At 34.5% G+C, this 22,871-nt stretch overlaps 2 protein-coding genes across 2 annotated transcripts; one reads left to right on the plus strand and one right to left on the minus strand.

The window, feature by feature from the left end:
- On the minus strand, positions 2,702-3,477 carry LOC104783564. The gene is made up of 2 exons (XM_010508709.1): positions 3,154-3,477; positions 2,702-3,100 (listed from the first exon to the last, which is right to left on the minus strand). The coding sequence occupies exons 1-2, from the start codon at positions 3,475-3,477 to the stop codon at positions 2,702-2,704; spliced, it is 723 nt and encodes a 240-aa protein (XP_010507011.1).
- Positions 15,214-16,730, plus strand: LOC104783566 (ATP-dependent DNA helicase PIF1-like). Its single transcript, XM_010508710.1, has 2 exons — positions 15,214-16,045; positions 16,195-16,730. Exons 1-2 carry the CDS (start codon positions 15,214-15,216, stop codon positions 16,728-16,730), a joined length of 1,368 nt encoding a protein of 455 aa, XP_010507012.1.

Here is a 22,871-nt window from a genome sequence, read left to right on the forward strand (position 1 = left end):
ACAAATCTGTTGGACGGCATAGGAGATGTCAGGACGTGTAATTGTCAAGTATTGAAGAGCACCGGCTAAGCTGCGGTAGAGCGTAGGATCAGACACCGGTGGACTACCATCGGGAGCAAGCTTCTGTTTGGTATCAACTGGAGTGAGACACGGGTTGCAGTCAGCCATGTTAGCACGATGAAGGATGTCAGCCGCGTATTTCTGTTGATGGAGCCAAAGACCAGAAGCATCACATTGAACGGTGATGCCAAGGAAGTGATTAAGAGGACCTTCATCTGACATTTCAAATTCGTTGCTAAGGCTGGTGATGATCCGTTGTAGCAAGTGAGACGAAGAAGCGATGAGAATGATATCATCAACATAGAGGAGGAAATACGCAAACTCAGAGCCGTGAGATAACACAAACAAGGAGAGATCCGAGAGACTCTGCGTAAAGCCAGGGCGACGGACAAAAGTAGCGAAACAAGTGTTCCACGCACGAGGGGCCTGCTTCAAACCATAAAGAGAATGGTTTAGACGACAAACGTAATCCGGCTTAGTTTTATCCACAAAACCATGAGGTTGGTGCATGTAGACAGTTTCCTCAAGATCACTGTTGAGGAAGACGTTCTTGACGTCTAGTTGATGAAGAGGCCAATCACGAGCCAATGCGACATGGAGAACCGCACGTATTGTGGCCGGTTTAACGATTGGACTAAAGGTTTCGTCACAATCAATGCCGAGCTGTTATGAGCGTCCGTTGGCAACAAGACGCAACTTGTAGTGACTAAGAGTTCCATCTGCATTGAAATTATGTTTAAACAACCACAAAGAGCGCATAATGTTAGTATGCTTGGGATGTGGCACAAGATCCCACATTCTCTTTTTAATAAGAGAATCATATTCCACATTCATCGAATTGTTCCAAAACGGATCCTTAGCTGCCTGAACATGAGTCAAGGGTAATGGAGAAATTGTGGCATCAATATGAAGAAACAATGGAGTTCACGGTTTAACGATACCGCTTTTACCTCGAGTGATCATGGGGTGGCATTTTGAGTGGTAGGAACAGTTTGAAAAGGAGGAATAGAGGCAAGAGGAGCGGGAACGGGAGGAAGAGAAACGTGAGAAGAGATAGGCCAAGGAATGGGCGGCGGTGAAGGCATAATAGGAGGAGGAGAGGACGGAGGAGAGGAAGAAAGAGTGGTGAAGGGAAAAGTCTTCTCATCAAAGACGACATGGCGGGAGAGTATGATGCGTCTGGTGTTGAGGTCAAGACAGCGGTAACCACGATGATCGGTGGGGTAGCCGAGAAAAACACATGGCGTAGAGCGCTTGTCAATTTTGTGCGTAGACGTCGGTAGGAGATTGGGGTAGCAAAGGCAGCCAAACGTGCGGAGATGATGATATGTGGGAGCTTGTTTGAACAAATGCGTGAATGGGACATCATTGTTGATTGCTTTGGAGGGAAGGATATTGAGTAGGTGTGACATCATGTGAAGAGCTTCGACCCAATACTCACCCGGAAGAGAAGCTTGAAACAACAAAGCACGAACCATATTGTTAATGGTACGTAACATGCGTTCAGCGCGGCCGTTCTGTTGGGACGTATGAGGGCAGGAGAAACGAAAGCATGTACCGGTTGCCGCAAAATGTTCCTTGAAGAGACGATTATCATACTCTCCGCCATTGTCGCATTGAAGAGATTTGATGTGACATTGGAATTGGCGCTGTACATAAGCAGAAAAATGTAAGTATTTGCCAAATATTTCACTTTTGCGATGAAGAGGATAAACCCAAAGAAAATGTGAGTATTGATCAAGAAAAATAAGATAGTATTTGATCCCACTAATGCTTTGAATCGGAGATGTCCAAATATCAGAGTGAACAACTTCAAAAGGAGAATTAACTAGAGTTGAGAATCAAAAAACGGAGAACAAGTATGCTTGCCAAGTTGACATGCTTGACACAGAGTAGTCAAGTCAGTCTTAGGGCTAGAAATAGAAAACATCGACAAAAGACGAGACAAAGTGGAATGGATGGGATGACCAAGACGGTTGTGCCAAACAGAGCTATCCAGTGACGAAGTGGAGAGAGCATGAACGGGGGATGAGGGTGTCACTAAGTAGAGAGGACCCGGGCTATCACACCGGAGGAGTTTGTTCCGGGTTCGGAGATCCTTAACACAAAAACCAAAGGGGTAAAATTCAACGGTACAAGAGTTATCAGTGACAAACTTACGGACAGAGACGAGATTTTTGATGATATTAGGGCACACCAAAACTTTTTTGAGATGAAAGGAACGAGATGGGGAAGGAATGTTACCATGACCAATTGTTTTAACAGCAACTAAAGAACCGTTGCCAACCGTGACATAAGGCATGGTGCTAGTACTAAAAAGAGAATGGAGATTACCTGTGTTGGAAGCAACGTGATTTGTGGCACCGGTGTCCATGACCCATGGAGTGTCGGGTCCTTGAAGCGACATCTTGTTGAAAGCATGAGTGATTGCAGAAGGAAGAGGCGTCAACATAGACAGATCAGGCGAATAGGCCATATGCGCGGCATGAGCGAGGCGAGCAGGGTAGGAGCCTAATATACCAGAGTGTGTCGAGTTGGAAGACGGAGCCAAATATGGTGGAGCAAAAGACGGTGAATACAGCTGGTTTGGCGGAGCAGCAGCGTGTGGCGGAGCAGCAGTGTAATACGGCGGTGGCTGATTTTAGTACCACGAGGAAGCGTAACTGTTGGGCGGCCAATTGTTGTTGAATCGGCCTCGACCACGAGAGCGACCGCCACCACGGTTACGATGCCTGCTACCACGACCAAAGTTGTTGGTGTTGTTGCTGGACGAACGAGATGAGCCATCGGAGTTGGTGTAGAGAATTGTGGAAGAAGATGGGGTGTCATGGTGACTCGGAGACGACTTCACCATCTTGGAGAGACGGTCTTCCTCCATATGCAGCATGGATCGGGCTTCAAGGAAACCGGGGAATGGGGTCCTGTGTTTGATAACATTGATGATGGAATCAAACTTGTCAGACAAGCCATTCAAGAGATGCATAACCAAAACACGATCTGTCACGGGAGAATCAATGTTGGCAAGGAGATCGGCAGTGGTCTTCAGTTTTTGGAAGTAGTCATGAACAGAAAGGTCACCAATCACCGTCGTACGGAGATCACTTTCAAGTTGGAGAGCCAAAACTCATGAGCAGAGGCGTTCTTTTTAAGAACGGTATCAAGGATGGACTCGGAGATGGTGCCGTAGATCCACATCTTCACAAGACCATCACGCTCCTTCCACTCTTTAGCAGTCGCCGGAGTTGAAGAGGAGGAGCCATCGAGATGTCCAAGGACACCGAAACTGAGACAGTGGGTTTCAAAGAGTTCACGCCACTTGTCGTATTTGAGTTTCCTCATGTCAAGAGAGATCGGAATATACGCTTTGATCTGCGCAATTCCAAAGGGTTTGTCATTGGAGATGGGAGAAGCAGCCATGATGGAGATAGAGAGAAGAAGAGGAGAGTTGAACGGAAGAACAGAAAAGAGAAAGAAGGAATGAAAACAGAGCAAAGAAGAAGAGCGGAGACTTGGATCGTAAAACGCTTAGCTTGGTGGCTAGGGTTAAACGTCTGGTACCATGTAAGAGAGGTAAACTCCGTGTCGTCTATCATTCATTAGGTAAACTATATATATGGTACAATGGAATGTTCTAGAGAATATCTAAGCGTATCTCACAGAATATTTACACAATCGACATATTCTATATATGGTGTCTAACAGTTTACATTCCCATTGTAAACATGAAGCTCTTTGATCTTCTAGATGCTTCTAGTGTCTTCTAAGTCACAAAGAAGCCTCAGCCTCCTGCTTCTAGATCTTTCCTTGTTAAGCGCCGAAATGAATAACTTGATATTCTGTCCTTGTATTAGTGTTCTGTCCTTCTGAAGTAGTTGATCCTCTTGTTCAAATACTGCATCTTCAGATCACAAATTTATCTCTATGAGAAGTCAGGCTGAGTTTGTCTTCTTAATTGCAAGAGCTTCTGAGTCGGTTTCATTATGCAATTGAAGAAGGTATGCAGTTGTTTTGTTTGAGTAGACCATACATATTGATTTATGATTCTCTTTGAACATTTAGAAAGTATTATTGCACAAAGGTATAATGGTGATTTCTTGTGATTATAATCATAGAATGTATCTATTGACATTTTTTGACAGTTCTTATGGCTGCAATATCATCACTTTCTAATGTAACAAATGAATTAGTGTCAGTATTAGACCATCTCCAATGTATATCTCTATTTTTTTTCTCTAAAATAGAGCATTAAGTTAGTGTAAAAAATAGATGTGAAAATAGAGTTGCTCTATATAGAGCAATCTGGAACAAATGTTGCTCTATAATAGAGTTTTGACTCTAAAATAGTGTGGGATCTGAGATGCCCTTAGTAAAACCAATCAAATCAAATCTCATAAATATTATAAGTAGGTCTAATTCAATATTAGTAGCCATATCGAGTTCTTGGTTTATTTGGTTTTCTAGTAAAGATTGGTCTGTGGGGGTCAAAATGAGTATTGAACTTTAGGTGTCTCAGTAGAAAATATATTGTCTTGCTTCTGGTTATTCATTAGATATACCTTTTTTTGGCAGATGGCAAAAAAAAATTTCAATGAGAGAGCAGGTGTAAAAGGAAACATGCCACTAGGATGCTTTAAACGCGATGTTCAATTACACAGGTTCTTGGCAAGTCGATGCAACATCCACAAAATCTCTTGCACTGGTTGGATATTTTATTCCGCTTTATGAAGTCAAATTGGCGAAGCTTACATTGGTTTTGCGCAACAAGATCAGACGCGATGTTCCTTCCTCATGGGATCCCACTTCCTTAGCTAGGTATATTCCTCTCTTTTAATACGCAATGTTCTCTGCTGTTCTGCATGTTCTGGTCTCTCTGGTCTAGATGTTTATAGTCTCTTAATTCACACCGGTGGAATGTTTAAGAACTAATTTAGAGTCAGTGAGTTTCCTCTTGTTGTCTTGACCGAACACATAGTTTAAATGAAAGAAAAGATATTAAAAGTTCTGGTGAAAAACAAGCTTTGCTGAGTGTTGTATTTAATAAAAGATTATTCGGATAACTTTTCCTCTTTCTGCAGTTTTAAATTCGTGAAATCTACACTTGATGTGATTCTTGATGACATTTCATAATTCTTATGTGGTTTCCCCACTTGTTTACTCATTTGGTACAACTTTATTGAAAATTACGGCACACATATTGTAACTTCGGTGACCATTGGTGGAAGAGACGTAGTTTACATTAGAAAACATCGGTCTTCTCCTTTACCAGTATCTGAAATCAAAATCTACGTGAATGACATGATGGAGCACATGTCTCATGAAGCAGAGAGTCAATCTATTAACGACCCCCTAAAATACAAAGACAAGGTTAGTACGACGTCACAGGCCACAACGAGATTACCCTGGTTGACGAAATTCATTCCCTCTAACTATGGTAATCGAAGATTTTAACTGAAAAGCTCTCTCCTGTAGGATATAACAGTGATATTTAGGCGAAGAGGAGGCGACGATCTAGAGCAAAGCCATGCTCGATGGGCTGAGACAGTACCAGCAGCTCCAGACATTATCAACATGACTTTTACTCCTATTGTTTCTCTGCTAGAGGTTGTGCCTGGTCTACGACATTTCACTCGTGTAAACTTTACTTGGAATGTGAGTTTCTATAAAAAATTGAACTTAATTATGTTTGAAACCAATAAACATAATAAATCTCTTGTTGTTCTTACTAGATAAGCCTCTTATTGAAGATTTCCAAATAGCTCGAGCTTGGGCTCCTGAACAACGTAAAGAACTTGTGTGTCCTTCTCTTCATTTTAGGATAAGTTACTTTTTTTTTTAATTATGTTTTGTTAGGAGGATGATGTATTCTTATTTTTAATTATGTTTTTAAGACTAACAAGCTTGGAGATGGTTGTCTCTTACTTAAAAAAAACACTTATCCTGGATTCAACGACTTTATGGCTAATGCAACAACACCACCTCATCAACAACATGCCACAGCAGCTAACGCAACTGTCCACGGACCAGCCACTTCACCATTTTCCAACACTTCTTCAACCTTTTAGTTGCTTTAGAAAACTTTCATAACTTGTTTGTTAATCATATATGGTTTTTTGTTAGGATATTTTATAGATGTTTGCAGGTTTTTTGGTACAATTGTTTGGGGTATAATCCTAATCTAAATCGGATTTAGTATTTAATTTTAGTTTAAAAAAAAAAAAATTCTACAAAACAGTAACAAAACAGATGATATAAACTCACCCTTTTGTGACCATGAACATTAGTAAGCAGAATATAAAAAGTTGCATATTGGTTGCTAATTTGTGACCCTATTCTGAGACCAGAACGTTGCAAATCTACAACCAAACAAATCGTCATAACTCAGTCTCTATTATGTGACTACCAAAAAAGGTATCAAAGTAGTCGCTCACCTTTTGCTACATGCCTCTCGCCATTAAGATCCCCCAACAGGGGGTTAAATGAGTGAGTTAGTCTGAATTTTTCTATAACCCGCCGCTCACCTTTTGCTACATGCCTCTCGAACTTGCTCACAAGTCCTTTCTTGATGGAAGTATGAATCTTGCCACCATGGTTATGATAGTAATTAAAAACAAACATACCAGTTAAAAAATTGCTTATTTGTTGCTCATTTATTATTGAATATTTACTATTATAAATTACGTATTTATAAAAACTTACCCTCTGATCAGCCAACACCATCTCTATTGTTTTTTCAGATTAGGCAGTATACTGCTTTCATGTATGGAGGACCTTAACCTGTATCCGCCAAGTGTTTTTGTAAGGTTTGACATCAGCGAAGTAAGTCATAGACATTAGACCATTCATTTTGAGTAACTCTGTTGCTTGATAAGTAGGATAACTGGTTGCGTAATTTGTGTTGATGGTTTGTAGAATGTTGCTAATGAGTTGTTTATATCTATATTAATTGGGGAGTACAAAAGCAAAAAAAAAGACATTGCAAAAAATTCCATAATATACCCCTACGGATTAAGCAAGGAAGAAGAGGAAAAAAAAAAAAGGCAACGAAGTCATTATATTTGGTTATGGGACGCAGATCCTTATGGTTTGGTATTATTCCATTCGGATCCTAGATATAAAAGATGTTTATCCAAACACTATCTTTGCCTTCCCTTAAACCTGTATTAATTACAAACGAAATTAAAAACTGCAACTACTAAATAAATACCAACTAATCATATGCAATCCCTTATTATTCTCTACCGTAATAGATCAATCATCAAAATCATAGCAAAACATTAACTACAAATATTAACAATTTATCACAAATATTCTCTTTTCAAAAAATCACAACAACCATTTAGTATAGATTACCTTTTGTTCTTCGGTATTTAATGGCGTATATCAATCATTAGAACAAAAAAAAAGAAACAGTTGGATCGAATCCCGGTTCTTAATATAGTATATCGTATAAACCCCAAAATCAAATCAACAAGAGAATATATTATATTCATTGCATTGATGATTTTGGCTGATTTTGAAGTAAGTTTAGATTATTCTCCTTATAACTTATAAACATATTTACTTCATACAAGAAAGTCTACCAAAGTTTTAATTAATATGTTTATTGTGTTATTATAGGGTTCTCTCATTCATGCTACTATTAAGAAGCAGCAGTTGAACAAATTCCAAAGGCTTATTGTTTTTGGTGAGTGGCGAATTATTGAGAACTTTCAACTGTCAAGATCAACAGGGAAGTTTCGGGCAACCAAACATCAATACAAGATGACCATCATGAACTCAACCAACATAACCCGATGTGCTTGTGTTTCAAACGATTTTTATTTGGATCTACCTTCATACAAGAACATACTCGCTGAAGATGGTTTGAATGAAAATATTTTGATTGGNACTATTAAGAAGCAGCAGTTGAACAAATTCCAAAGGCTTATTGTTTTTGGTGAGTGGCGAATTATTGAGAACTTTCAACTGTCAAGATCAACAGGGAAGTTTCGGGCAACCAAACATCAATACAAGATGACCATCATGAACTCAACAATCATAACCCGATGTGCTTGTGTTTCAAACGATTTTTATTTGGATCTATCTTCATACGAGAACATACTCGCTGAAGATGGTTTGAATGAAAATATTTTGATTGGTACGCCAATATATTGTTTGTTTTTATATAAATAGTTTGAATTTGTATTCTATGTTATTGACTGCATAACATAATTTCCCCCTATTTTAGGTGTTCTTGGACAGGTTGTTTCCATTGGCGAAATGAAAACATCTGAGCTAAACGACAAACCGAAAAAGAGATTAGAGGTCATCCTGCGAGATACAAGGTAATGAGCTCATTTGTCTACTAACTAATCAGCTCATTGACTAACCACATATTAAGCACTAACGTGTGTATTTATTTTGTTGTATTACAGTGACCAGCGATTGTCATGCACTCTTTGGGGTAAGTTTGCTGACAAAATGTGGACAGCATGTCATGAGGCAAATCAGGGAATAATCACCTATTTGATCCGATGTGGGAAGATTAACACATACAATGGTATGTATTTAACGAGTTGTATTTCGTATTTACATTGTTATGTGTAGGTTTCTTAATGTTGTCTCAATAATATGTGTAGGAGATAGAACAATTTCAAATGCCTTTGATATGTCGTTGCTGCTCATCAATGCAGACTATCCTGCTGTTCAAGATTTTGTTATCCAGTACTATTTCATATCCCCTAATTTATACAATTCCATGAATGTACTATATGTAATACATAAACTAAAATCACTGTTTATGCAATTGTTGACTGACTACTAAACAGGCTGCCACAAGATGATTTAAAGATTACTTTCGGGGAAAGGAACTGTGATTGTCTAAAGTCTAAACATGAGAATGATGATTACGTGAATCAGTTCCCACGAAGCACTATATCAGATATGCTTGTAGCTACTATGGTAATTATGATAGCTTAATAACTATGTGTAGTTCTGATTTCAAACATTTCTGATTTGCTATTCTGTGTTATAGGAGGGGAAATTCAAAATCTATTGTAGTATCTACCACATCGATATGGAGTTCGGGTGGTATTACTTTACCCGTGTTAAGTGTAAGGGAACATGCCTTCTAATACCGAAAAAAGAGAATGAAATCATAACCAAAAACAAAAAAGTCTCTTTGAGTGCAAAAGTTGCAACCAAGATGTGTCGAAGGTTTTATGCAGGTACTTGATTCCGCATATATTTTTTTTTTATGGATGTGTTAATATTACTTAAGAATTGTTTATTAATCCTTTGGTTATTGATTTGGCCTATGCTAGGTATAAACTGGTGCTTGATGTCATGGATAGCAGTGGTGAGACAAAGATTATTCTTTTTGACAACAATGCTATCAAGTTAGTCAATCAAACTGCGATAGATGTACTTGGTGGTCAATATGATGAGGTAACTGATTGTTATGTAGCTTTCAAATAACCATTTTGATCTCATGATATTGCCAATTCAAACAGAATTTACTATCAATAAATTTCCAGATTCAAGATCCTACTATTGTGCCGCCTGCTTTGCAAGCTTTGGTAGGAAAGACATTCTTATTTCTAGCTTCTGTTGAAACCTCTAACATTGTTGGTGGTAAAAAGACTTATAAGGTGTCATACGTTGAGATGGGTGACAACAGTAGAGGTGTTGATAATATTGAAGAGTCGGACATACAAATTGATCCTAGGGATGTGATCTCTAATGAAGTTCAAGTAGAAAAAGTTTTCTGTAAGTTTTTTCCAAAAACAATAAGACATGTTCGTTAATTTCAACATTTCAAATTTCAGGATCAGACGAATAGTAGTGGTATCGAGACATCTGTGACCACACCTTCATCAAAACGTAAAGATGAGTCCAATGATGATGCCATAGCACAATCTTCAACATCAAAGAAGATGTGTCTACCATCAATTAATCAGGCAATAGAAGAAGAAAAAGAAAAGATTCAAGGAAAGGAAGTCGCGGAGCCTTAAGTATTGTTGCGGATCGTGAAGTCTTTTAATTGTTAGTTGGTTTTTTTTTAAAGATAATAAACTAGGATGTTTTTTTTTAGTTTTAACTTAGCATATTCGTTTCGAATAGGCTTAGTTTAAGCTTTTTTCCATGCTAGATATTTCTAAGTTTTCGTTGTCATATTGATTTTTAATAAAATTAAAAAAACATTATGTTTATTTTTAACCAAATATGGGTATTATTAACATTAGTCAAAAAAACAAATGATTGTAGTCTAGAAAAACATACATGTTGGAGGGGGAAAAATACAGTGCCTGATTGTACCAAGATCTTTGCGAAGAACTGATAATCCTACATAGAGGAACAAGTTTAAAGTAAATAATTTAAAATCCTTAAGCATACTTAACCAAGTAGCACATCGAACAGAAACGAAAGAAAAATTCCTAACTAAACACATAAAACAAACAATAATTAAAAATTGTTAATAATTACTTAGGAAGTGTCGACATTGTTTAAAATAAAATCATCACAGATGAATTCTTCCCTAACCGAGTAGATTACGAGTAAAACAATATTAACTGTGATCACAGAATATTATGGCGGATAAGAGGAATTTATTTCTATATCACTAATTATGGGAATAAATCAATTCAGAAATTAAGATGGTTTCTAAACAACTAAATTGATATGCCATAACCAATTTTTCAGATTCTAAGGTTTTAATAAACTAAAGTTTATATATTAAGTATACCATTGGAAACAAAATCATTTTAACATTGTGACCATGAAGAAGAGAAAAAATGATCTCTAATGTGGATCTCAAGAGAACACAGAAATCAGTTTTCCAAAAAGAATGAAGTCACAATTCAACGATGAAAACTTCAATCCTAATACAGTCAGTAATCAAGGGGAAGTCATTCAAGTTGAATCAGTTTTCAAAAGAGTTATCGATAGTTTGAATCACAAACCTGATAATGCAAACAAGGTTTCTCATCTCCCACATGTGCTTAGCTTCGAATCTGGTATGACCATAGTAGATATGTTTAAAGTTATTTAGTATTTATTCAAACATCTAATCAAAAACTGTATATTTAAATAGGATCTACAACTAGGAATACAGCTAAATCAAGACCAGTGTTGTCAGATGTTACAAACCTGCTTGATGGTCCCAACCGTGACAAACGTGTGGTAGCAACAAAACGGAAAGCTTCTCACCAAAGTATCAAAGATGGGAAGCTTGAAACTGCAAAGACTAAACAAGGTTCATGTTAGTTCATAACATCAATCAATATACAAGCTAGCATCTAATAGTTAAACCTAACTGTTAATCGTATTCAGGAACGATTGAAGCTTCTGGGATCACATCATTGCATGATGTTGCTCATGATATTACCTTGTCCAACCATTCACAAATTGTGGAAGATACTCCACCTAACAAACAAAGACAATCCAGCAGGATATTTAAACAACTTAGTCCTCAATCAGTAAATAGCAAACAAGGTACTACATATAATTATTATCAACAGTATTGATTTTGTAGTGTAAATGACTGTTGACTTAGTAGGTGGAGTACTTTACTATAATTATTAACTAATCTGTCCCTGTTATAGCATCAAAAGGAGTATTACTTACTCGACCAAAAACACAGTTCCGTCTTGCAAAATTCCTTGCTAGGCAAAAGAAACCAAATGAATATTTCGCAGAAGGAGATGATGTGATCTACAACCAACAAATACAAAGAGGATTGAACACGAGTAAGAAGTCATATGTTTATTCAATGTGAAATATTCATTTTACGTGGTTGCAAGTTTATTTTTAATACAAACTTCATTTGAAAATGGAAAATAAAGATGCTAATGGAAACAAAGAGCAACAAACATACCATGCAGTAGCAGTTCGGACGATGGTGATTCAGTAGACTCAGAAGGCGAAAATGGGGTTGAAGATGTTCCTGCTGATGTTATGAAAGGATATCAGATTTTGGACATATTAGATGAAAGTTTGAAAAAAGCATTTGGATCGAAATCAAAAAAGACTCCTAAACCTAAAGCTAAGAAAAAAATCGACAGGTAGATATCATCTGTTTAAGTGTTATTATTATTTTCAAGATGCCCAAGTTGTTAGTTTTTCTAATATTAACAAATTTTTAATACTATATGTAGAGTATCTTGACCATGGCGACCCTGATTATTCATGTTCATATTGTGGAGCTATTATGTGGTATGGGGAGCGGATTAATAGGCACAAGAGGGATAAAAATCCTACTTTCACACAATATTGTTTGCAAGGATCTGTTAAACTTCCTTTTCTACATAATAAGCCTGAGTTGTTATTTGCTTTGTTAACAAATGATGACGAATTGAGTAGACATTTCAGAAAAAATATCAGAGCATACAACATGATTTTTTCATTCACCTCACTTGGTGGGTGTTGCGAAAACTCAGTTGTGAAAGGTCGTGGTCCTAATATGTTCCAGATACAAGGAGAGACCTACCATCTACTTGGTTCTTTGAAGCCAACAGACGGTGATTTTCCAAAGTTTTCACAATTGTGTATCGTAGATACAGAGAATGAGGTTGAAAACAGAGCTGGCCTTCTGAGGTATGTTAAACACCAATGCCTAATATAAATTTATACTATTATTAAATGCATGTTTGATTGTGTGTTTTATTTTTCAGTAAAGCAAAAAATTCAGGAAAATATAAAAAGAAACAGAAGTTAAGACATGAACATAAAGTCCAGCCTATCTTGCTCTACAATATCCTTTGTTGTTTCCTAAGGGTGAGGATGGTTATAGACCATGAATACTAAAAGGACCTAGTGGTTGCAAAAAAAAATCAAAAAAATAGAGAAACAGAGAAAGAGAAGAAGTGCATCAGTATGCGCCAATGGTTTGCATTCCGTATACAGGAGAGGAAGAACAAATCACATTGTTTGTTAATGTCCAAAAGATTGTTCCAGCAATTCTTAGTGGATGCTTATACGACTATAGAGACAAACAAGTTAACTTTCCTCAAGCTAAATCAGTCAAATTTGAGGGCTGCTAATTATAATTTGGTGAAGGATGCTGCTAATCAAGGCAACACAGATTTGAATGAGCAAGGGACAAAATGCTACTTGCCAGCTTCTTTTGTTGGTGGACCTAGAAATATGAGGAATATGTATCTAGATGCAATGGCAGTTTGTAAGTATTATGGATTTCCTGATCTATTCATTACATTCACTTGCAACCCTAAATGGCCTGAGCTGATTCGATTTTGTGAAGCAAGAAAATTGAATATTGATGATAGGCCTGAGATTATTAGCAGAGTGTTCAAGATGAAGCTCAACTCTTTAATGGATGATCTAACCAAAAAACATATGTTAGGACGGACAGTCTCATGTAAGTCTCCGAATGAAACTATTTGTGTTTATACATTTTTCTAAATTTGCGGATGTTCTTTTAATATGGATTTGTTCCGTGTTTTTTAGCAATGTATAACATTGAGTTCCAGAAGAGAGGACTTCTCCATGCGCACATTTTGTTATGGATGCACCCAGATTCTAAGTTGCCAAAATCAGAAGATATCGACAAGATAATATCAGCTGAAATCCCAGACAAGCATAGAGAGCCCAAGCTATATGAGATGGTTAAGGAAATGATGATTCAACGGACCATGTGGGGCAGCCAATATGAATTCACCATGTATGGACGAAGGGAAATGTACAAAGTTTTTCCCCAAAAAACATGTTGATCAGACAACAGTTGATAAAGAAGGATTTCCAGTTTACAGAAGACGGAAAACAAATCATTTTGTTAAGAAGAATGGTTTTAAGTGTGACAATCGCTATGTTATACCATATAACAAAGTTTTGTTACTCAGATATCGGGCTCATCTTAATGTTGAGTGGTGCAACCAAACAGGTTCTATCAAATATTTATTTAAGTACATTATTAAAGGGCATGATCGTGTCTCAATAGTTGTTGAGCCATCTTCGACAGAAAAAGTACAGAACAAAAAAGCTAAAAAGGTAAGAAAGGAGACTCCGGTTCAAAATACTGAAGGTAGTGGTAATGTTGATGAAATAAAAGATTACTTTGATGGCAGGTAAGTATTTAGATTATCTGTATTATTTGATCATACCTAATCAGAGCAGAAATTTGACAAAAACTTTAGCACATGATTAACGAATTTTAAAATGGCAGGTATGTTTCAGCTTGCGAAGCTGGTTGGAGAATATTAAAAAATCCTATAACTTACAGATCTACATCAGTTCAAAGGTTGTCTTTTCACCTAGAAGGGAAGCACCTAATATATTTCAAGGGTGATGATGAAGTAGCAACATTTTTGGATAGGGGGGAGTTAGTTAATTCTATGTTTCTCGCTTGGTTTGAGTTGAACAAGGTTAGCTCATTGGCGAAAACAAAAACATATGCGCAAATCCCTGAGTTTTTCACATGGGATGGGAATAAAAAGAAGTTTAATTTAAGAAAGAGACTAGGTACGACGATTGGAAGGATTAACTATGTTCCAATTGGTTTCGAAGATGGATATTATCTACGAGTACGTCTCAATAGTGTCACAGGACCTGAGTGCTTTGATGACATTAAAACTGTGGAAGGAGTTGTCTATGGAACTTACAAAGAGGCATGTTTTGCTTTGGGGTTGCTAGACAACGATCAAGAATATATAGATGATATAGTCCGAACAAGTTTTTGGAGTACTGGAAACTACTTACGTCGTCTATTCGCTGTAATGCTTCAATCTTTTAGTTTATCTCAACCAGAAGTTGTTTGGGAAAAAACTTGGTCTCATTTAACTGAAGATATAGAGATGAGACGGAGAGAATACTTTAACCGACCAGGTAAAACATCAATCTTTATAATCATTAGTGTCTATTATGTGCGAGTTATAATCTAGGTCTGATTTTGAAATTTCTTTTGGATTTTGTGAAGATCTTATTATATCCGATGACGCTAAGCAGAGATTTGGCTTACAAGATATAGACAGCATATTAAAGAGCAATGGAACAAGGTTGTCAGCCTTTGCCACAAAGCCTACACTTGATTGATTGTGTTGATTGTTGATGAGAGGGACTATGACTGGAAAGAGCAGCAAGAAAAACATGATTCATGGTTAAAGTCTATGACAAATGAGCAAAAAATGACAAATGAGCAAAAAAAACATATATAGAGAGATCATGGAAGCAGTGGATAACAACATGGGTGGTGTGTTCTTTGTCTATGGATTTGGTGGAACTGGTAAAACCTTCCTATATAAAACTCTATCAGCAGAATTAAGAGCGAGAGGAGAAATCGTCTTAAACGTATCGTCCAGTGGCATTGCTTCTCTATTGTTAGCAGGTGGAAGGACAGCACAGTCTAGGTTCGGAATTTCAATAAATCCGCATGAAAGTAGTGTTTGTACAATGATTCCGGGTTCAGATCAAGCACAACTGGTGGAAGAAGCATCTTTGATAATATGGGACAAAGCTCCAATGATGAGCAAACATTGTTTTGAATCGTTAGATAGAAGTTTGTCGGATATTATAAAAGGAGCTGGTAATCGACCTTTTGGTGGAAAAGTTGTTGTATTTGGTGGAGATTTCAGGCAAGTGTTACCCATCATCCCAAATGCAGGAAGAGCAGAAATATGTATGAGTGCACTAAATGCTTCTTATCTATGGAAGCATTGTAAAGTATTGAAGTTGACCAAGAATATGAGGCTTCTTGCGAATAATTTGAGTCCTACAGCAGCTCAAGATATAAAGGATTTCTCAGAATGGATACTAAAAGTTAGTGATGGAAAGATTTCTGAACCTAATGATGGTGAAGTGATGATAGATATCCCTGAAGAGTTTTTAATCACAACTGCAGATGATCCTATTGAGGTAATAAGCAGAGAGGTTTATGGAGATCCTAAATGTTTGAAAGATAATGATGATCCTAATTTTTTTCAAGAAAGAGCAATCTTATGTCCGACCAATGAGGATGTTGGGATAATCAATGAGTATATGCTTGATCAGCTTGAAGGTTAGTAATATTTGTTTTTTAATATTCATATTTCAAAAACATGTTATGTTTTATCAAAGATCTAATATATATACAAACACTTTATTATCTTTCAATTTACTTAGTAGGTGAGGAAAGAACATACCTAAGTTCTGATTCTATTGATCCAGCTGATAAACGTTTTGAAAATAATCCAGTGCTTACACCCGATTTCTTAAATAGCCTAAAGGTATCTGGAGTTCCAAATCATAAAATTAGATTGAAGGTGGGTTGTCCAGTAATGTTGTTGAGGAATATAGATCCAAGAGGAGGGCTAATGAATGGAACAAGGTTGCAGATCACACAATTAGCTGAGTTTGTTTTGGAAGCTATTGTGATTACAGGAGACAGAGTGGGCGACAAAGTACTCATTCCAAGGATATTGCTCACTCCTTCAGATACTAAACTACCATTCAAAATGCGGCGAAGACAGTTACCATTAGTTGTTGCTTTTGCAATGACTATTAACAAAAGTCAGGGACAGTCTTTGGATTATGTTGGGTTGTATCTGCCAAGGCCATGTTTTTCACATGGTCAGCTTTATGTGGTAGTTTCAAGAGTTACTAATAAAAAAGGATTGAAGGTTTTGATTGTAGATAAAGAAGGAAAACCACAGAAGGAAACAATGAACGTCGTATTCAAGGAAGTTTTTCAGAATTTGAAATGAGTCGTTTCATGTAGGACACATTTTTGAAGATACCTATTACTGATAAACTTTTTTGTGTATTTTTAAAATGTATACTATTTTGTAAGCTCTGTTTCTGAAATTATATTTTGATTTGTGTTATAAAAACAGGATGTTTTCAAATGATGTGAAGACCGTCGAGGATGGTGAAGTGGTGGAACGAAATGAGTGAAAGAGTTTCATGTGGCAAGTATGGTTCTAAGCAAATATTTTGTTTCTAGAATCAACGTATGAACCCTTGTTTGACAAAATAATTCTAAAATTGGTATATAAAATTCAGAAAACATGTTAATTGTGTATTTAAGGGATTATCAATTCAGTATTATCGTAATGTAAAGAGCAGGATCTCATTTGTTTGAGATATTGAAACTAAATTTGTGATGTTATTGTGATATTGCAGGGAGGTATTTGTTATAGTTGAAAATATGACTTTGGTGGGAAAATGGTGCTATCGAACAGGTGAAAATATATATATTTGATTTTATTTGGCTTTTCAAAATGTCATTTTTTTTTTTGGGGTCAAAACTCAAAATGGATTAATAGTAATTGTTTCAATGGGCTTTGTATAAACTCTAGTCATATGTATTTATAATTTGATTTAAGTCTTTTTTTTTCTCAGGTTAACTGCTATTTAAGTGGGTTAGAATTTTCTTGTTACAACTATACAATCTATTTTTTTCATAAGTCTTTTTTGTATAAAAATACAATGACATTTTCTGTAATATACCTATTTTGCTAACACCATTTAAATAAGTACTAGGTTCGGACCCGCACGTACGGAGTTGATTTCAAAAACCAAATTTGTTATTAGATTTATAATATATTACCTATGTGTAAGATTATGTTTGTAAAAATATTTTTTAGGAATGTTAACATTCATAATTTAATCTCATACCAGTTTAGTATTCAATTTGTGTTTTAGTCGGACTAGACTAAAAGAATTATTCAATTTATTTTTATTGTATGTAAAGACAACTATGTTAATAAAAATAGTAACAGAAATGTGGCATGTCTATTCCGAGACGAAAATAGTAATAGAAAGGTGCTATGTTGTATCGTATTTTCTCATAATAGTTTAGATGATGTTATTCTATTTCCTAAATTACCTGTTTCTGTCTCCTACCCATTTTATTATATTATAATATTTTAGATATTTGACATAAATAGGTCAATGAAAGTTTTCGAATATATTACCAATCTGTCTTATCTTATATATATATTTCTCAAAGCTTCTGAAAGTTATTATATTTCATATGGTTAAAAAATTTAATTTATTATGTCTATGTGTTTTATATATAATGGGTTATTCTATTTTCTAAATTACATGTTTCTGTCTCATACCTAATTTACTTGTCATGATATTTGACATAAATAGATCAATGATTTTTTTTTTAACATATTACCAACCGTCCTATCTTATATAAATTTCTCAAAGCTTCTGAAGTTATTATATTTCATATGGATAAAAATTTAATTTATTATGTTTATGTGTTTTATATTCAATGGATTACATATGCTAGAATGTCTTTAGCTTTAAAAATTCTAATTGGTAAGGAGCATTGTGGTTATTTTCATTTTTGGGAATTCTTGGTTATGTCGATCTCTAATAGATAAATCTTTTATATATGGTAGTCCTATATATTAGGAAATACATATATATATATATATATATATATAAGGATTTAAAAATCTGTTTTTTTTTTGACAACATGGTACAAGATTGGCTTAATCAAGCCAATACGAAGGAACACTGTTTATATAGGTAACTAAGTGCGGAACTGTGGAAACTCGTCGCGCTAAATTATCCGCTTTACCATTCTGAGAGAAAGGAACATAGACTAAGGAAAAATAAGTAAACTCCCCTTTATCCGCCTGAATGTCCTCCAAATAAGGCGTAAAAGCTGGCCACTCGGAAGGCGAAGACACCATCTTCACTAAGTCAGAGCAGTCGGTAGAAAGACAAAAAATATATTCTTCTTTAAAATAAAATTATGATATTTTCATATCTATTATTCAAATTTAATTAAATTTAGTGAAAGATGTTGAAATTGAATTTAGCATGTGGCATAGGAGATAGAGTATTAAATTTTTTGTAGGATAATCTTATGCATTGACTTTACTGAATTCAATTTTTAAGACTGCAATTATGGTGAGAGATATCAAATTGCACACCAAAAAGGGGTCTTACCAGAAGACTCAGATATGTTGTTTACTAACATATAAGAGCAAATGGATCCATCGGGAAGATTATTTTTCATATAATTGTTTTTTGTTTTTCGTAAATAAATTTGTGGGCATAATTTCTAAATATTTTTAAATATTGTTTAAGAAACATGTGAGAAATTTATAACAGAAAAAAATAGAAAGAGAATGTAAAGGCAGAATATATAAGTCAAATATCATTTTTGGTGTCTCAAAATTTCTTTACAATTTTCAAGTAATGAAAAAAGCTAACATCCTAATTAAAACAAAGTTCACAAAAGATAACTAATTTTCGATCATTCTAATTATAAAATTAGCACCATTCTCAAACCTTTTCCTTTCAAAGTATACTAATCAATTTTGTGAACCAAGAATTAATTCTTGAAGATATTAACTCTTGAATTTTTTTTTATAAACTTTTTCCACTTTAAATGCTACAGAAATAGAGGTCCATATTAGAAACATATAACTCACACTAATTACGTTGTCTGAGACTCTTGAAACTGAAAATAAAAATAATCAATAGATTATAGCTTCTCCTTCTATTGCTTTGTACACCTTTAATGATTGATATGAATATCAGTGTTCCTCGATAGATTACTTCATATCAAGTATGACCTGCTTCAAGATCCTTCTTTTGAAATCACCCAATAGGCCACCTATAACAATATAATCATGGAGCAAGAAAATAAAACACTATTACATTTACAGTTAATGTATTGTGCTAACATATAAAAAAAAAAAAAAACAATAATTAATAAGAGAAAATCGATTAGAACTATCTGATTGTTTCACCAATACCAACATTTTAAAAGTTTAAAGTTTTGGCTTTTATGTTTCACATGTTTTTAAGAGTTTCAAATCTGAAACACTAATAAAACAAAATGAAAAATAAAAGTTAGAAAACTCATAAACTCAAAATTTTGATGCTCGAAAACATTTTTGTGAATGAATAAAAAGAAAAGAGTTTGACACATCTTATATAGAGATAAGATTAGTTAGGGTTTCCTAACACAAAATATTTCAAGATATTAACAAAAAAAAATGTTTGTAATTATTTAAGACTTTTTCATTTCGGTTTGAGATATATATTTTAGGAAAGGAAAATCGTAATTTTAATTATATATAAAATCTATTCAGTTTTGTATGTTAGGTAATATCAATTTATTTTACAAATTGATTTGTAACAATGATAAGGAAATTAAATATTATCTAAAGATAATATCTAAATAATAGGAAACAAACGACTTAACGATAAGAGGGAAAAAAACTTAATATTTGCAAAAATATAAAATCGAATTTTTTTAATTTAATATAGGGTCCACGTCCCATTAATCTTAATCTGAATTGTTTATCCGTAATCCAAATAAATTTAGATATTAATTTTAGTGTTTGGCTATAGATGACTGTTTGGATACATCCTTTATAATAGGGGCATTTTATGGAATTCTGTTTTGTTTATTTTTTTTAATGCCTAAGTGTGCTACCCAATACAGAAAAATTATTGGGAGGGGTGAACCTAATTTATTCATCTCCTATTAATTAACCAGTCAAAATACAACAAAACGCCATATCATATCATATTTATAAAATAAAACAAAATTAAAATAAAAAGACAAAACAAATTAAGGAAACAAATTCTGTAGATTTTTTAATAAGGAAATTATGTCGGTTTGGTTTATAAATGAATGATTAGAGAGTGGTTTTTACAATTAAACAAAATTATATGTCAGTTTGAGTTTACAAAATAATGATTAAAGTTTAGATTTTACAATTAAACGAAATTATATGTCGGTTTGGATTTACAAAATAGTAGTTAGGGTTTAGATTTTATAATTAGACGAATTATATGTCGTTTTGAGTTTACAAAAGAGTGGTTAGGGTTTAGGGTTTAGATTTTATAATTAAACGAAATTATATGTCGGTTTGGGTTTACAAAAGAGTGATTAGGGTTTAGGGTTTAAATTTTACAATCAAAAAAAAAATTATATATGGGTTTGGATTTATAAAATAGTGGTTAGGGTTTAGATTTTATAATTAAAAAAATTATATGTCGGTTTGGGTTTATAAAAGAGTGGTTAGGGTTTAGTTTTTACAATTAAACAAAATTGTTTCAATTTGGATTTAGTGGTTAGGGTTTAAATTACACAATTAAACAAAATTATATCTTGGTTAAGGTTTATAAAAATGTAATTTAGATTTAGATATTATAACTAAAAACTATAATATAATGTTTATAATTAAAATTGAATTATAAACAGATTTTGTTTCTTTAATTAATAATTTGTTTCCTTAATTAAGAGGGGTGAATAAGAGAGGTTCACCCCCAAAAATTGTCTCCCAATCTATCTTAACATTTTTGAAATACAAATTTGTGTCATCCTATATTTGTGTCGGGTCGGTTTTAATCGCAAACTTAGAAACCGATTGCACAAATCGGATCCTTCCTAATATTTATATATATGATTTTCTTTCGGCAAATCTGATCCTCTTAATTAGATGAATCTATCTTAATTATAGTCGACTTATTTACATCCCTAAAATATAGCAACGCAATCAAATTCTTATAAAGACGGTTACATGTTAGGTAAGATTTAATTCGCGTAAAATAGACTATTACATATATGGTAATATCTCATTAGCGTTTAATGTGATGTATTAATCCAAATACCAACTTTCTATAAATTTTAAACCTTGATTTACCTTAAATATAATCGAAGTAATTATAAGAATATATGCCTACAATCTTTCCTAAATCAAAACAAACAAAACCGTAAAAATATCTTTTCAACTTGCGAATCAAAGCTTTTTACGACTCAATATGAAAAAACTCTACCTACAAAGTACAACCTTAAACAGTATATATATCTGCTATTCACCGCCCACTAAAAGCACTACTACGTACACCCAATTGAAAATCACATGATCTTACTAAATCCCACACCTACTATAATCTGACATTGATGCTTCATTTGCCTACTTCAGAGACGGACGTCCGTCGTTACAGAACTGCTTAGAGGGTTCAGGGTGGAAGTTCTCCATTCATGGCATAGTAAAGTTCTCTATTCATGGCATAGTTAAGTCATTGCACTTGCTGGTCCTGACTTGCTTTCCTTTTAAATTTGCACCTACAGACAACAACAAATTATAGAAGATTGTTATCTCAACCGGTGGAACAATTATATATTCCTATGAGAAATAGTAGAGGATTAAAGTCCACTAAAGTACTTAATATATTTTTGATTTTTGTTGTATGCAGGTTGTTTTATAGCAACGAAAGTGATATATAACGAGGGTCATGAATAGCTCGATTAGAAGAGTTTTCAGAAAAGTTTGATTCTGATTCTGATTCTGATTCACAGTTGTTTTCTACACTAAGATTCTGATTCACAGTTGTTTTCCTCTTTTCTTTTAGCAGTGGACAATAACTATGCGTTTTGTCTTTGGTATTAATTCAAAGACTTTATTTTACAGAGCTATTCATTTTTCATCACCCAAAACAAAATTACCAAGTTTGGAAAAAAAAACACTAATAAAAAAAAGATGAAATCAAAATTACCTTTATCTCTAAGAAGACTATGTCTTCAGCAATCTGCATATGGGTCTTTCTTCACCAAGAAATAGAATTGGACCATGTGATAAGTATATAACATCAATGGCTTTGATTGGTAGCACTCAATCGCCTCTTTTGGAAACGAGATGTTCAAATGGCTACCAATCATCATGTCGGTTGGAGATTGTGTTTGGGATGAGCGGTTGGAGTCGATGGAAAGAGTGAGTGGTTGGAAGTGATTTTGAGCGGTTGAAAAGATGAAAACCAACCACCAAATATGAGTGTTTGGCAACTTCGGTTGGAAACAAAGAAAATTAAACAATTTTTTTTTATTAGATATTTGTTCATAATGTGGTTTTTTTAAAAAG

Source organism: Camelina sativa, chromosome 4 (genome assembly GCF_000633955.1).
Source record: "Camelina sativa cultivar DH55 chromosome 4, Cs, whole genome shotgun sequence".
In the NCBI taxonomy this organism is placed as follows: Eukaryota; Viridiplantae; Streptophyta; class Magnoliopsida; order Brassicales; family Brassicaceae; genus Camelina; species Camelina sativa.

Bases quoted from the DNA above. Each gene is read 5' to 3' on its own strand.
- LOC104783566 (XM_010508710.1), top strand. From the start codon at position 15,214: ATGGAAGCAGTGGATAACAACATGGGTGGTGTGTTCTTTGTCTATGGA. The intron at 16,046-16,194 runs GTTAGTAATATT...CTATTGATCCAG, and splicing joins TATGCTTGATCAGCTTGAAG to CTGATAAACGTTTTGAAAAT.
- LOC104783564 (XM_010508709.1), bottom strand. From the start codon at position 3,477: ATGGCTGCTTCTCCCATCTCCAATGACAAACCCTTTGGAATTGCGCAG. The intron at 3,101-3,153 runs GTACGACGGTGA...CAAAAACTGAAG, and splicing joins CCAACTTGAAAGTGATCTCC to ACCACTGCCGATCTCCTTGC.